The sequence below is a fragment of the Phascolarctos cinereus genome, unplaced genomic scaffold, assembly GCF_003287225.1.
Source record: "Phascolarctos cinereus isolate Bilbo 61053 unplaced genomic scaffold, phaCin_HiC Scaffold_5;HRSCAF=322, whole genome shotgun sequence".
Taxonomy (NCBI): domain Eukaryota; kingdom Metazoa; phylum Chordata; class Mammalia; order Diprotodontia; family Phascolarctidae; genus Phascolarctos; species Phascolarctos cinereus.
Genome location: NW_027555958.1, coordinates 120,647,689 through 120,660,321, shown reverse-complemented (window position 1 = coordinate 120,660,321; position 12,633 = coordinate 120,647,689). Strand labels below are relative to the sequence as shown.

Sequence of the window (12,633 nt, the reverse complement as noted above, 5' to 3'; positions counted from 1 at the left end):
TTTTAAAGCCGGCTGATTTCATCCGCTGCCTCCTTCAGTGTGTCACGAAATGCATATCCAAGTGCATGTCCAAATGCTTTGACCTTTCGAAGCCGTCTGTGCAAATGCGGTGCTTTCTGACTACTCCACACGTGCATGCTGTTTGGTGGGGTCATGTATTTGTAATCGTGTGCATTTCTGCAGGTGAGCAGTGGCAAACATGCGCTGCTACATGCTACGGAAATGTGCCTAGATGTGTGAATGTATTCTGCCTCCCTTGGCAGGGTTGGGATGGGGCGGTGTATGTGTGAATGAGTGTAAAGGGTATAGAACACTGGCTGGGATTATAACATGTGACTACGTGTGGGTGGTGTGGTGTGTCAGGTTGTATGATCGCTGCATGTGAATGAGGGCACCGAAGGAACTGTGATGTGCGCAGGGGTGAAGGAAGGGTGATTCTGGGAGCAGTCCCCCACCCTGTTAGTTATTTAGGTGAGTCTTTGCCATTGGCACTTTGAAAAGCGCAATAGTCTTTTTAAAAACTGACAATATGAAAACCTCTTAAGAAACATCTCTTTGCGACCTAACAGGCAAAAATCCTCTATCCTCAGAGGGAGGGCTGAGACTTAAAACACGCCTAAAAAGCTAATTCCAAATGAGGGAGTTTCCCCGCTAGTTCCCCCAAGTCCCGACCTTTTTTCCCCCTCACCTACTACCAAGAGTCAGATTCCGGGGGCAAGCCCTGGTTCCTAGTGACTGGGAACCGTAAGGCAGGTGGGGGCATGGGAGGAGAAGGAATCAGCGGGACTTATTCTGGGCAGAGAGCATAGCAGCCGCTCTAGAGCGGGGTTTGTGCTAGAAAAGGCGCCTGTCCTCCTTCCCCGCCACCTCCCCCTCCCCCTTCCCAGTTCTTGCTCCCCGCCTTTGCGCGCTGCCCGGGGCCGCCGCGGCGGGCAGGGAGCTCCAGCGCCAGTGTGAGGGGCAGAATGGAAGCAGTCGCTCCACCAGCAGGAGAGGGAGCAGGAGGAGGAGGAGGAGGAGGAGCAGCAGCAGCAGCAGCAGCAACAGCAACAACAGCAGCAACAACAGAGACCTGCAAGCAGCAGAGGCGGGGGTGGGGGGGTGGGGGTTTAGGACGCGTGCGCACTGCAGGGGCGCCAGATTTGGCGGGAGGGGGAGTGTCCAAAAGCTCTTTGTTTGATGGCATCTCTGTTTACAGAGTTTACTCTTTAATATCAACCTGTTTCCTCCTCCTCCTTCTCCTCCTCCTCCTCCTCCACCTCCTCCTCTTCAATCTCCTCCTCCTCCTCCTCCTCCTGAGAAACTTCATTCGGCTGGTGTGGAGCTCCATTAAGCAGCCGGTGAAGGCAGGGGCAGCCCCCCTCCCCATCCAGTCCCGGCTTCCCGGTGCTAAGTGCCTAGCAGCAGGATGGCCAGGAGACCCAGGCACAGGTAACTTGGAACAAGTCCCCGAGTGAGCAGCATGAGTGCGCGAGCTTGTGTGTGTTGAGTGTGTGTTTGGAAGAGAGTGTGTTTAACAGCCTGTGGGTGAGGTTTTTGCAAGAGTAGCAGGGAACTCGGTGCTTCACTCAGGGACTGTCAGTCGGTGCAAAGGAACTGAAGCCCTAACACTGCAAAGAAGCTGGAAAAGCAAATGAATGGAAGTGTGGAAAAGAGAAATGTATCAAGATGTTGGGAAGGACTCCTTGCAATCCCTTTCGAAGTTGCACAGGGAGGAATTTTTCTTTACAAAAAAAAAGCCATCAAATTATCTTCAAACTGGCATAATCTAGCACACCAACTCCTAGGATTTTCCAGATGATTTACTAAATTCAGCGGGTGTCCACGAGTTAGTTTCCACATAATTGCTGGATGCACTAAGATGTGTTTGGACTTGGTTGAGTAGAGCATATGGCAGATATAAAAAAAATGTCGGACTTGTTTAGTAGCTGCAGGTAGTTCATTTAAATTTCATTCATTCTTTGAGGAGAAAGATAGTGTCAGCTGACAGGCAGCAGGAAAAAAGAGGATTTTAGGGGCAGAAGAAAAAGGCTTTTACGTTTTCAGATCTTTCCTTTTTGATTCCATTCAACCCCTGATTTTGATGCCCCTTTAATCGCTATTCTTGGGAAGGCTTTTATTTTTAATGCAAACTGCAGACACACACACACACACACACACACACACACACACACACACACACACACGCATATCGCCGGCAGCACTCGGCACACAGCACATCCCTAGCTAGTCAGAGCTCTCACTTCCAGGGATGATGGGATGAAAACTGTTTAGCCTTTGGCCTGAGGCTGGGGAAGGGGAGATAGTATTATAGCCTTGGGAGACTTGTCAGGAACTGTCACTTCCTTCCTGCAGCTTCCCAGTTTCTACAACTCTGGGGACCCAGGTGTCCCAGACTTTAGGCACAGGAATGAATGAACGTTTCCCGAGTTATTGTTAAACTACAGGATGAGCTAACTTGCTGTAGCCTTTTTAAAGTCTTTCTCGGGGGTGGCGTGCAGCCAGCATTAAAAAAAAAAAGACAGAGAGAGGGAGACAGAAACAGAGGAGAGGAAACGCCTCGTGGTTGCTGCTGCTATGGAACAGAGATACCATCCTGGATCCTACCCACCCACCCTCCCCTTCCTGAATGATCCTGGGAGTTGTAGCTCACACACGTGGACTGTGCTTCAGGCTCCCTTCTACTCAGGCTCACTTCCCAGCTACTGAAGCCTTCTGCTTGCTGGGGTTGTGACTGGGGCTAGACAATGTGTATAGAAGCCTATTGTAGAAGTGTGTAGAAACCTCCCGCTGAAGCGGTGGGAAACTTCTTCCCTCTCCTTTTTCCTCTGGGTTTTATTTTCGGAGGGGTGTTTTATTTTTTCCTTCTTTCTTTTTCTTTTCTTTAAGACCGCTGTAGGTGTTTCGAAGTTGGAAAGTGAGTGGGTGTAGGAACTCAATCTTGAGAGCGGATCATATCAAGTGTTCCTGGGTCAGGGGTGGGGTGAGGAATGGAGGGGAGGAGAGGACTTGGAGTGACCCTGGGGCGGAGAGAGGCACGGAGAGACCTGCAACCTGCGCTTCGGCCTCCCAGGCATTTTTCTCCCTGGGGCAAGAACTGAGACTGGAGCCCAGAACTGTCCAGGGAAAGAATTGTCGAGAGAAGAAACAGGAGGAAAGGCGAAAGGCAGGGGAGGGAGCATTGGAGTTCTGAGGGTTTCCGTTCTCTCCTTCCTCCTCCCCCTTCCCCCGCCCCTTCCCATTGCGTTTTGTTTTAGTTTAAGGCAAATTGGAGTAGCTTTTTTTCTAAATGCTCTTGAGAGGAGTAAAGGGACGGAGAGGAAAGGAAAGAGGGAGGGAAAGGGACAATTGGAGCAAGGGCGGCTCTGAGGAATGCTCTGTTGTGGGGTAAATGAAGTAAATGCACCCAGGTCTCCTTGACCTCCTCCGGGCGCGCGGGACGCCTGGAAGGTGGCTACAGCTCCCCAGGTCCTTTGAGGTCCCCCAGGTAGCCGAGCTGGGAGGGAGGGCAAAGGGGGAGGAGAGGCAGCCAGGGGAGGGGAAGGGAGGAGCGCGAAGCGGAATCAGCTAAGGAGAGTGAAGAAGAGAGAACGGGCGGGCTGCGGAAGGGACTTGGGAGCTGCTAAATCATCAGGTCCGCCAAAGGAGGCGACCCCCATTTCTAGAATCACGGTAGTGGCCACAAGTCACTTCCTTCTGTTCCCCTCCCTCTTTCTACCTCTACCCCCCACCCCTCTTTTTTATGGTATGGTTTCACGGTTTGTTTCCTTGACAGAATGTCATATTCATAGTTGTATAGCCTTGTAACCGCACTTCGGGCTGGCAGGTGGGGAACCTTGTGCATTTACCCTTTCAGGGGGCCTTTGAAAGTGCTCTCTGCCTGCCAGTTGGTTCTAAGATATTGTCAAGTAGATAAGGGGGGGGGAGTTATTTCAGGTTCTTAGTAGAAATTAATCATGCTACAGATGCATGCTCCAGAGCATCTCTCAGAGCCAGGAGATGACTGCAAGATGTCAAGTTAGTACAGCCATTCCTCTTAGACTTCATCTCTTTTAGGGCTACTGTCTTTCTGAGGAAGCTGATTCTAAGGACAGCCAAGGCTCCGAGCTCAGAAATCGTCTAGCCCAATCGGCCCATTTCACAGATGGGGAGATAAAACACCCCAAGAGGGGAAGTGATTTGCCCAAATTCACACACCTAATGGGGATTTGAACCCAGGACTTCTTTTTTAAAATCCAGCATCCTTTCCATTGCATCATGCTGCCTCTCAAGGGCATACTAGATTTATCACCAAAGAGTACAACCAAGCCGAGGAATTTCTTCATGTAGTTTCCTCCCCCCTCCCATACCAATTTGGTTTTCACAGTCACTTCTAATTCTAATTTGTTACAGGTGAATTCGATACACAGAATTATGGAATATTAGAGTTGGATGGGACAGTAGAGATTATTTAGAAGAAAGGCAATTTTACAGATGAAGAAACTGAGGCACTAAGTGCTAAAATGACTTATCTAAGGCCACATGACCTTTTAGTGGCAGAACAGCTCAGGTGTCTAACTTGTAATCCACTGTTTTTTTCACAGCACCCTTCTCTCTCTCCTCATGGTTGCCCCCACTGGGCAGCTTAGGGTGTATTTACTTATTATCTGGGTGCTTTTTTCCCAAAGAAGAAGGTATTTATGCTTATTTTTTAGCTTGGCAAGCAGGGCCCTGAATTCTGAAAACTGAATTCTTAGGTCCAAACAAACTGGAGAAGAAAGTTAAGACATGAAGTTGCTTAGATTGTGATGCTTTCAAATTTACCTTGGTCATTTTAATTGTGCATTAATTTTGCCACAAGTACTAGGTAAGAATGGTGAGTGATAGCAAAGAATCAAAGTTTGAGGTCATGGTCTTGATCTGTGAATTCCTGATGTTGATCCTTAGTTTCCATAACTCCATAGATTTAGAGCTGGAAGGGATCTGAGAAGTTATTTAGACAACCACCTCCCCATCCCATTTTACAGATGAGGAAATTGAAGCCCACAGAGATTAAGAGACTGCCTAAGATAAACCATATAATAGAGCTGGAACTTAGGTACTGTGACTTCAAGTTTAGTGCTTTATTCAGGATCCCACCAAGTATTAAAAAAATTTTTTTTGTTTAGTGTACATTAAGGAATACAATTATAATTAGTCAACATTTATTGTTGTACTATGTAGTAGGAACAGCATTAAGAGTCTGGTCAATTGTACTTCAGTGGACATTTTTTCTTCTTTCTAAGTTTATTTGTTTTGTGGTAACATTTAAAGTTAAATCATATGTTTCTTGTCTGACACCTTGAATGCTGATCTTGAGTTTTTTTGGGTTTTTTTGCCAGAAAAAGGGAAAATGAGAACTTCAAATTCACATTTTTTTCTGGAAAACACTACATTAGCTTGAATTATAGCAGCAGTGTTCATTCACATTTTTGTTTAACAACACAAACATTTGTGTTGATACAAAGTCTCATTTTTTAATTTGCAGTGTTGCTTTATAGAATCATCCTTTACTAGTCCCTGCTTGGTATAGTTTTCTCTTTCTTGGTACCACAAATACTATCGATTTATTGAGGTATGTGAAATAGTGTGTTTTTTTCTTACTCCTTAAGGTTTTGAAACAAAAATATTAGCCAGAAAAGCCTAAAAGAATCCTATGATTACAAAAATACAAAGAGAATCAATGTGATGTAGTGAAGACCCATTAGAGTTGGAGTCAATAATTCGCTTGGGTTTGAATCTTGGCTTTAAAATTTATTTGCTGGGTCACCATAGGCAAGTCACTTTACCTCTCTCCGAGCCTTGGCTTCATAGTCAGTACAATGGATATATAATCATATATTAGCTAATGTATTATTATGTATTAATATAACCACCTCACAGGGTTGTTGTGAGGAAAGTGCTTTATATGAATATGAGCTATTACTACAATCATTTGAGCACATAGATAAACATTAAGTATAGTGCACTTCAAAAGAAGTCAGAAATTTTTAATTTTGGTTAACTAGATAAGTTAAGAGGTCTTTTGAAAGCAGTTATAGGTTCCTTTTAAGCTTAAAGATTGCCTCTGGGGGAAATCCCTTAGTCATGAATTAGGTGAGTTATAGGGTATCTAAAGTACAATTTGAGGTAGTAATTGGTTAGAAGTAGAAAAGTGTAAGTAGATTCTAAATAGTAAGTAGCTTGGTAAATCACTTGGTTACTATAGAAACAATATATTGTAAATTTCCTCACACTTGACTTTTATGACACGGATCTGATCAGATTTGGTGTTTATGTTTAGATACGAAGCAGATTGCCTGTTGGTTGTGTTTTCCTTAGATTTTTAAATTCTATCCACTCAGATGTTTCCTAATCTTCTAAATCTAAAAGAATGACTATAATTACATCATTGAGAAGTATTATTACTTGAACCATTTCCCCCCTTTTAATAAGATGGAGCTCCATTGGAATAAAGTAATGGGTTTGTTTATTGTGTTTGAGAAAGCATTCTTTAAGAGAAGTGACATATGGGGCTAAAAGAGTTGAGTGTTCACTTATATAAAAGACATGGGCTCTTGTTCTCTTTATTGTCCCAAACACTACTTTAAATTTAAACTTCCATTGGTTGAAAGGTTGCCAAATGGGTAATTTGTCACTGATCTAACAGAAACAACAGGTCTCAACATGTACAGTAATAAGAAAGGTGCCAGTTCTTTGCCTGTATCTGTGGATACCCAAAACAGCAGAACCAGTTCACAATACTTGAACAACAGAATGCAGAACAAAATCTTGTTGTGCAAGTTTCCAAAGTTTTTTCTTTGTAACCTTTGAAAAGATTGTTGAGAAGTTTGTGTGTGTTTTGCAATTCAGTAATTTGATTCCTCTTGCTCCATCTTATATCTACTCACATTTGTTTCTGTAGCATATATAGTAGTGATGAGGATGAAGAAGATATTGAGATGTATGATCATGACTACGATGGACTACTTCCCAAGACTGGGAAACGTCACTTAGGAAAAACAAGGTGGACCCGAGAGGAGGTAACTGCTGATTCACTTTGTTACCTGATAAAAAGCTAGACTTTATTGAGCCACTAGATAACAGAAATGGGACCAAACTACAGGTGCTTAAATGACTCCAGAAAAAGAGATAGATCACCGCTTGCCATGATGTCAGGCAACCATTCAAAACACTTAGCAATGCAAAAATCTCTGAGAAATATAAGCATCTATACCTCTTAACATCCAATAACTAGGAGATAGACACTGTTGCTTCTTGCAGATGAGTTTACTGGAAGCTTGATTTTTCTGTTAGTAATAATAGTATTTAAATTTGTCAGGTTTGGTATTCTTGGATAAGAAGTTCATAATTATATTACACCAAGCACTCTGGTTTCACTGCAGTACAGAATGTAGTAACTTCTGTAAATTGTCTTTATTTTGCTTTATTTAACCTAGTAACTCACGTTTGTATGTACACAGGGACTCCAGATAAAAAGCTATGCCACACAGTTGGGGGTGGGGGGGAGAGACTCAGAAAATTCATCTCCTTTACCTATTATGCACTTGCATTTGGTTACCCCTAAGAAACATCTATATATTGTATTTAAGAGTTGTCCCTAAAGGTTTAGATCAGTATTGCGCTAATGTTTTAACCCAATGTGAATTTTGTTATGTTATACTTGTTAGAGGTGCAGATTTAGAAAGGGATGAATACCAAAGCCCTACATATTTGTGAGACAGATTACCAAGTGCTGTGATAGTTACCATATTTTGGTACTTTTTAACTTTGTTTCAGTTGTAGGTATATTAAGCCCCTATTACATCCAATGCTTATACCACAAGAATTTAATAAAGTTTAAGAAACACAAAATCTTCCATTCCTTAGATGAAAGAGATCCAATTGAGTAATTAAATATTTTTTACTTTTTTTCTCCCCTCCCAATTCAATGAGAATTTGTTTAAGTACCTGCTATGTACAAGGTATTCTGCTAGGCAAAAATGAAAAACAGCACAGTCCCTGCCTTCAAAATGCTTATAATCTAATAATTTAAAAGATACTATCTATGGTCATAGAAAAAATTACAACAGAATTCACTGTTGAATATCTCTTTTTTTTGTAATTCTGGAAGATCTGTTACATTTGAGGAGTCTGAGACATTTAAAAATAATGTGTATTATTTATTTTTTTCTTTTTTTCACTTTAACTTAATTACAGCTGTACAATTAATTGCCTGATGAACATTATTTCTTTTGAATGTCTCAGGATGAGAAGCTAAAGAAGCTAGTGGAACAAAATGGAACAGATGATTGGAAAATTATTGCCAATTTTCTGCCTGTGAGTAATCAATTGCTTATACTCTGTAAAAAACAAAGTAAGATATTTTGATAGGCTATCACATTCTAATGTGTTCAGTCACATAATAGGTAAATAATTTGGGAGAAACACTTTGATCCATAACTCATTTTTGGTATGGTACAACATAATATGAGATTTTACTGTTAGCTTTCTGAAGAGTACCATTTTGAACAATTTTACTATGTCATCTTATAGTCAAACTACCATCAGGGTGATAAGAATATTTTACATACATGTATCATTCAATTAAACAATGAACATTTATCAACTATCTACTAATGTGCTTGGGATACAAAGGCAAAAATGAAACAGATTTTGTCCTCAAGGAGAGTGGGGGGGGGTATAGCCTATATACAGATAAGTGAATAAAATACATAGACAGTTATTTCAAGAGGTAGAAAGCACCAACAATTGGGGGTAGGAGATCAAGAATTAAGTAAAACCTTAGTTATTTGGGAAGTGAATCTTGAAGTATGCTTGGAAGGAAGTTCCTTGGCTCCAGAAAACACCCCTAGGAGAAATGAGTAGAAATAGTAGCTAGACAGATTTAAGCTTGATGGAAGGAAGACACATCCTAATAACAGGCATTGTCACAAAGTGGAATGGGGCTTCCCCTGGAGGTGGGGCATGCTTCCTCATTGGAGGTCTTCAAGCAGAGTCTGGGTGACTACTTGTCATCTTTATTTAATTTGAGGGAATTGTGAAATGACATTGGTGATTTGTTGCATAGTAGATGGTTAATTTAACAATGAAGTACAAATCTCTGGGTTCAGAAGAGAAATTAATTTTAATTAATTATGATGGCTGTCCACAAAGCACATCATTTCTTTTGATTTCTTTAACATCTAGTTAGTCATTGTAGGTGTCTCACTACTGACATAACTACTAGTTAAACTTAATGTCCAGTTATCATACTGATCAATGTAAGGGAGGTTTTTCCTTAGGGTGCAAAAGAATTCTTAACAATTTATTAACTGTGGATCTGAATTTTAAACTTTTAATTTTTCCTGTTTCTTCTTTAGTTGCTTCCTGTAATTATGCCTGGAAATGCTGTTGATTTTTCATCTAATATGATTATGCATTAAATTGAGTATAGAATTAAGTCTTCAGGTACTTTCAAAGTAATATTAAGATTACAATTTATCTTTATTTCCTTTTATCTAGAATCGGACAGATGTACAGTGTCAGCATCGATGGCAAAAAGTACTAAATCCTGAGCTAATCAAGGGACCTTGGACAAAAGAAGAAGATCAGAGAGTAAGTACCCCCTTTTCTTTCATTTGAATTGTTATATATAACATTTCTCAGCATATTGCTATAAGTTATAGAACTTGAGATAAAATGTGCCAGCAGGAAATATAGGACACTTTGCCCACATTTCCAGTCAACAAAAACAGTTTTGTAGAAATTTCACTGAAGCTGTTTCAACAATGCCGAATGATTACCCTGATTAATTCTATAGCACTAACATATCAGGTAATTTTTGTATGTTTATCTGAAGGTGATAGAACTTGTACAGAAATATGGTCCGAAACGTTGGTCTGTTATTGCCAAGCACTTGAAGGGAAGAATTGGAAAACAATGTAGGGAGAGGTGGCACAACCATTTAAATCCAGAAGTTAAGAAAACCTCCTGGACCGAAGAGGAAGACAGAATAATATACCAGGCACACAAGAGACTGGGGAACAGATGGGCAGAAATCGCAAAACTACTGCCGGGACGGTAACGTCATCAGATTTATTTATTAAATGGGAAAGGAAAAGTAATGGGTGTTGAGCATTCTTTTTTAAATACTGGAGAGTGGCTTAATTACATAGTGTCAGTCATAAATGTTACATACCATAAAACAGAAGCATAGAGTTCTGTATCTGGAAGGGACCTAAGAGGTCATCTAGTACCGCATCCTCTTTTTACAGATGAGGAAACTGAGACCCAGACATATTAAGTGACTTTCCCAAGATTATACAACTAGTTATTGGTACAGTCAAGATTTGAACCCAGGTCTCCTGAATACAAGCCTAGAACTTTCACCTTAACATACTTCCAGGGTATTTTCTTTTAGCTACAGTAGCATTTCTATGAATTATTGCTTTGCTTCTAAGTAAATAAGTAGTAGTATTCAAGTAACAAAATTTGAAAGAACAAAACAAAGCAAAAACTTAACTCTTCACTAGGGCAGAAGCAAATCTTACCAGCAAAAAGGATTTATAACAAATCTATTATTTGGAACACAAGATTTCTACCACATGTTAAAATAACTGTGAAGATGTAAGACTTATGAGTAAAAAGCTCATTGAAATTTCTTCCAAAGCTCCAATTTATATCGCACCCTATGGTGTACGAAGATTTTTCCATAACAACCCTGTGAAGTATATAGGTAGAAATTATCATTTTACTGATAGGGAAATTAAGGCACACAGAGCCTCACAGATGTCTGGTTCAGTGTGGCACAGAACTTTATCCCAGGCTTTCTGACTCCCCAGTTCATTGCTGTTCCCACTACCCCACACTATTAACAGCCCTTTCCATTTATTCTTTGCTCTCTCTACTGGGCTCTTTCAGAGACACTTAACAGAGACAACAGAGTAAGGGAAGAGCTGGTGGTGAATATCTCCTAGCCCTTGTGCAATAGATTGTTTCTCGTCATTGTACCTGTAGCTTTCCTGAGCTGCATAAACTAGAAGTGGTCCTTAGAGAAGGAAAAAGTCATAGAAAAGCCAAATCATCTCTAAAGTTCCATTTCATCTCTAACATTCTTTGAGTCTAATGAGAAATTGTGTGGCTGTGATGACTTTGATGTGGCACTGCTTTACTGTTAGATGTACTCTTGGCCACCGTAGAAGATCCAGGAGGTATAGGGGAAAGGTGAAGCCTTCTGTTCTTTGTGACCTGAGCAGAATATGGAGGAAGGCTTTGTTAACTGGTTAGCACAAATGAAGGGACAATTGACCTCCCTCTCCCCTCAAAATATCTTCCCCCCGCCTCACCAAGACTAATACAAAGGAAGGCCTCAGACCATTTGCTACATTCAGAAACTGTGACTGCCTGAAAATTATGAAGCATCAACCATATATGTTATATAGTGAGACAACAGATTTTATCTTCCTTTACAGCTTCTATCCAATTGAAGAACAAGTGTTTTTCCTTTTAAAAAGATGATTTTTACAAATCTCATCTCCAGGGCTGTTGATAAGGAGTCCTCAGTGATCATCATCAACAAATATTTACTGAGGGTCTGTTATGTGTAAAGGTGCTGAATGCTAGAAACTGGATTTCAAATGATTAATTTTCTACTGTGGCAGAAACTTTCAGAATAATGCCATTTAATACCAATGGGACCACAAATTTATTTGATGAAAATATTCCTTTCTTGAGAAGATAAAATAACTAATGATTTGTTGAAAGTAATTGACATTGAAGTTGACATCTTAAAAATATGGATATTCAGGTGGTAGGAAGTGAAAAGGATTTCAACTTTGTTATAAAGTGAAGAATGGACCAGAAGGAATGCTTTCTGCAGTTTTCTGTCAATTGGATTTAATCTGAATATAAACTTTTGCTTGTAAAAATTTTTATGTGCATATATTTCTGTGCAGAACTGATAATGCTATCAAGAACCACTGGAATTCTACAATGCGTCGAAAGGTTGAACAAGAAGGTTATCTTCAGGAGTCTCCCAAGACCAACCAACCAACAGTAGCCACAAGTTTTCAGAAGAACAATCATTTAATGGGTTTTGCCCACACGCCACCTTCTGCACAGCTCCCATCAACTGCCCAGGCCCCAGTTAGCAACGACTACTCCTATTATCATATCTCTGAAACACAAAATGTAAGCATTAGAAAAAGCTAGCTTATAAGAGCAATAATCATTTTACCTCCAATGAATACTATTGTAGTTGCATAATATAGTTTATTTTAAAACATTTATTGAGGTATTTTATTTTCATATAGCATTTGTTTCTTCCTCTCCCCTACCCCTCAGCAATGTACCTTATCTTTTAAAAGCACTTGCATGTATGTTGTGTCATTTGATTTTCAATAGAATCTTTTGAATTAGGTAGGGCAAATAATATTATCAACCTAATTTTTCAAAATGTGAAACTAAGAGGTTAAGTTCTTTGCCCATGGTCATATAACTAACAATGAAAGGAGCTGTCTAGAACCCATGCCTGCAGATTTATATTCTAATCATCTCACCACACTAAGTTTGCTGTTAACTCTCTTTTTTAACATAAAATACACTAATAAAGAAAATCAATGATGAATTAATATA

The 12,633-nt window shown here is 40.4% G+C and overlaps 1 protein-coding gene across 3 annotated transcripts in view; it reads left to right on the top strand.

Moving 5' to 3' along the window:
- The first annotated feature begins 1,145 nt into the window (after positions 1 to 1,145).
- The window catches only part of MYB (MYB proto-oncogene, transcription factor), a 38,672-nt gene continuing 27,184 nt past the window's right edge, over positions 1,146 to 12,633 (top strand). Inside the window, exons 1-6 of one of the 3 annotated variants that reach the window (XM_020987115.2) lie at positions 1,146 to 1,431; positions 6,923 to 7,040; positions 8,266 to 8,337; positions 9,523 to 9,615; positions 9,860 to 10,080; positions 11,955 to 12,189. In XM_020987115.2, coding sequence (XP_020842774.1) covers positions 1,409 to 1,431; positions 6,923 to 7,040; positions 8,266 to 8,337; positions 9,523 to 9,615; positions 9,860 to 10,080; positions 11,955 to 12,189 — 762 coding nt within the window. In that variant the 5' untranslated portion in view covers positions 1,146 to 1,408. The remainder of the gene's footprint in view (positions 1,432 to 6,922; positions 7,041 to 8,265; positions 8,338 to 9,522; positions 9,616 to 9,859; positions 10,081 to 11,954; positions 12,190 to 12,633) is intronic. The other 2 variants (XM_020987113.2, XM_020987116.2) reach the window with 2 other exon arrangements.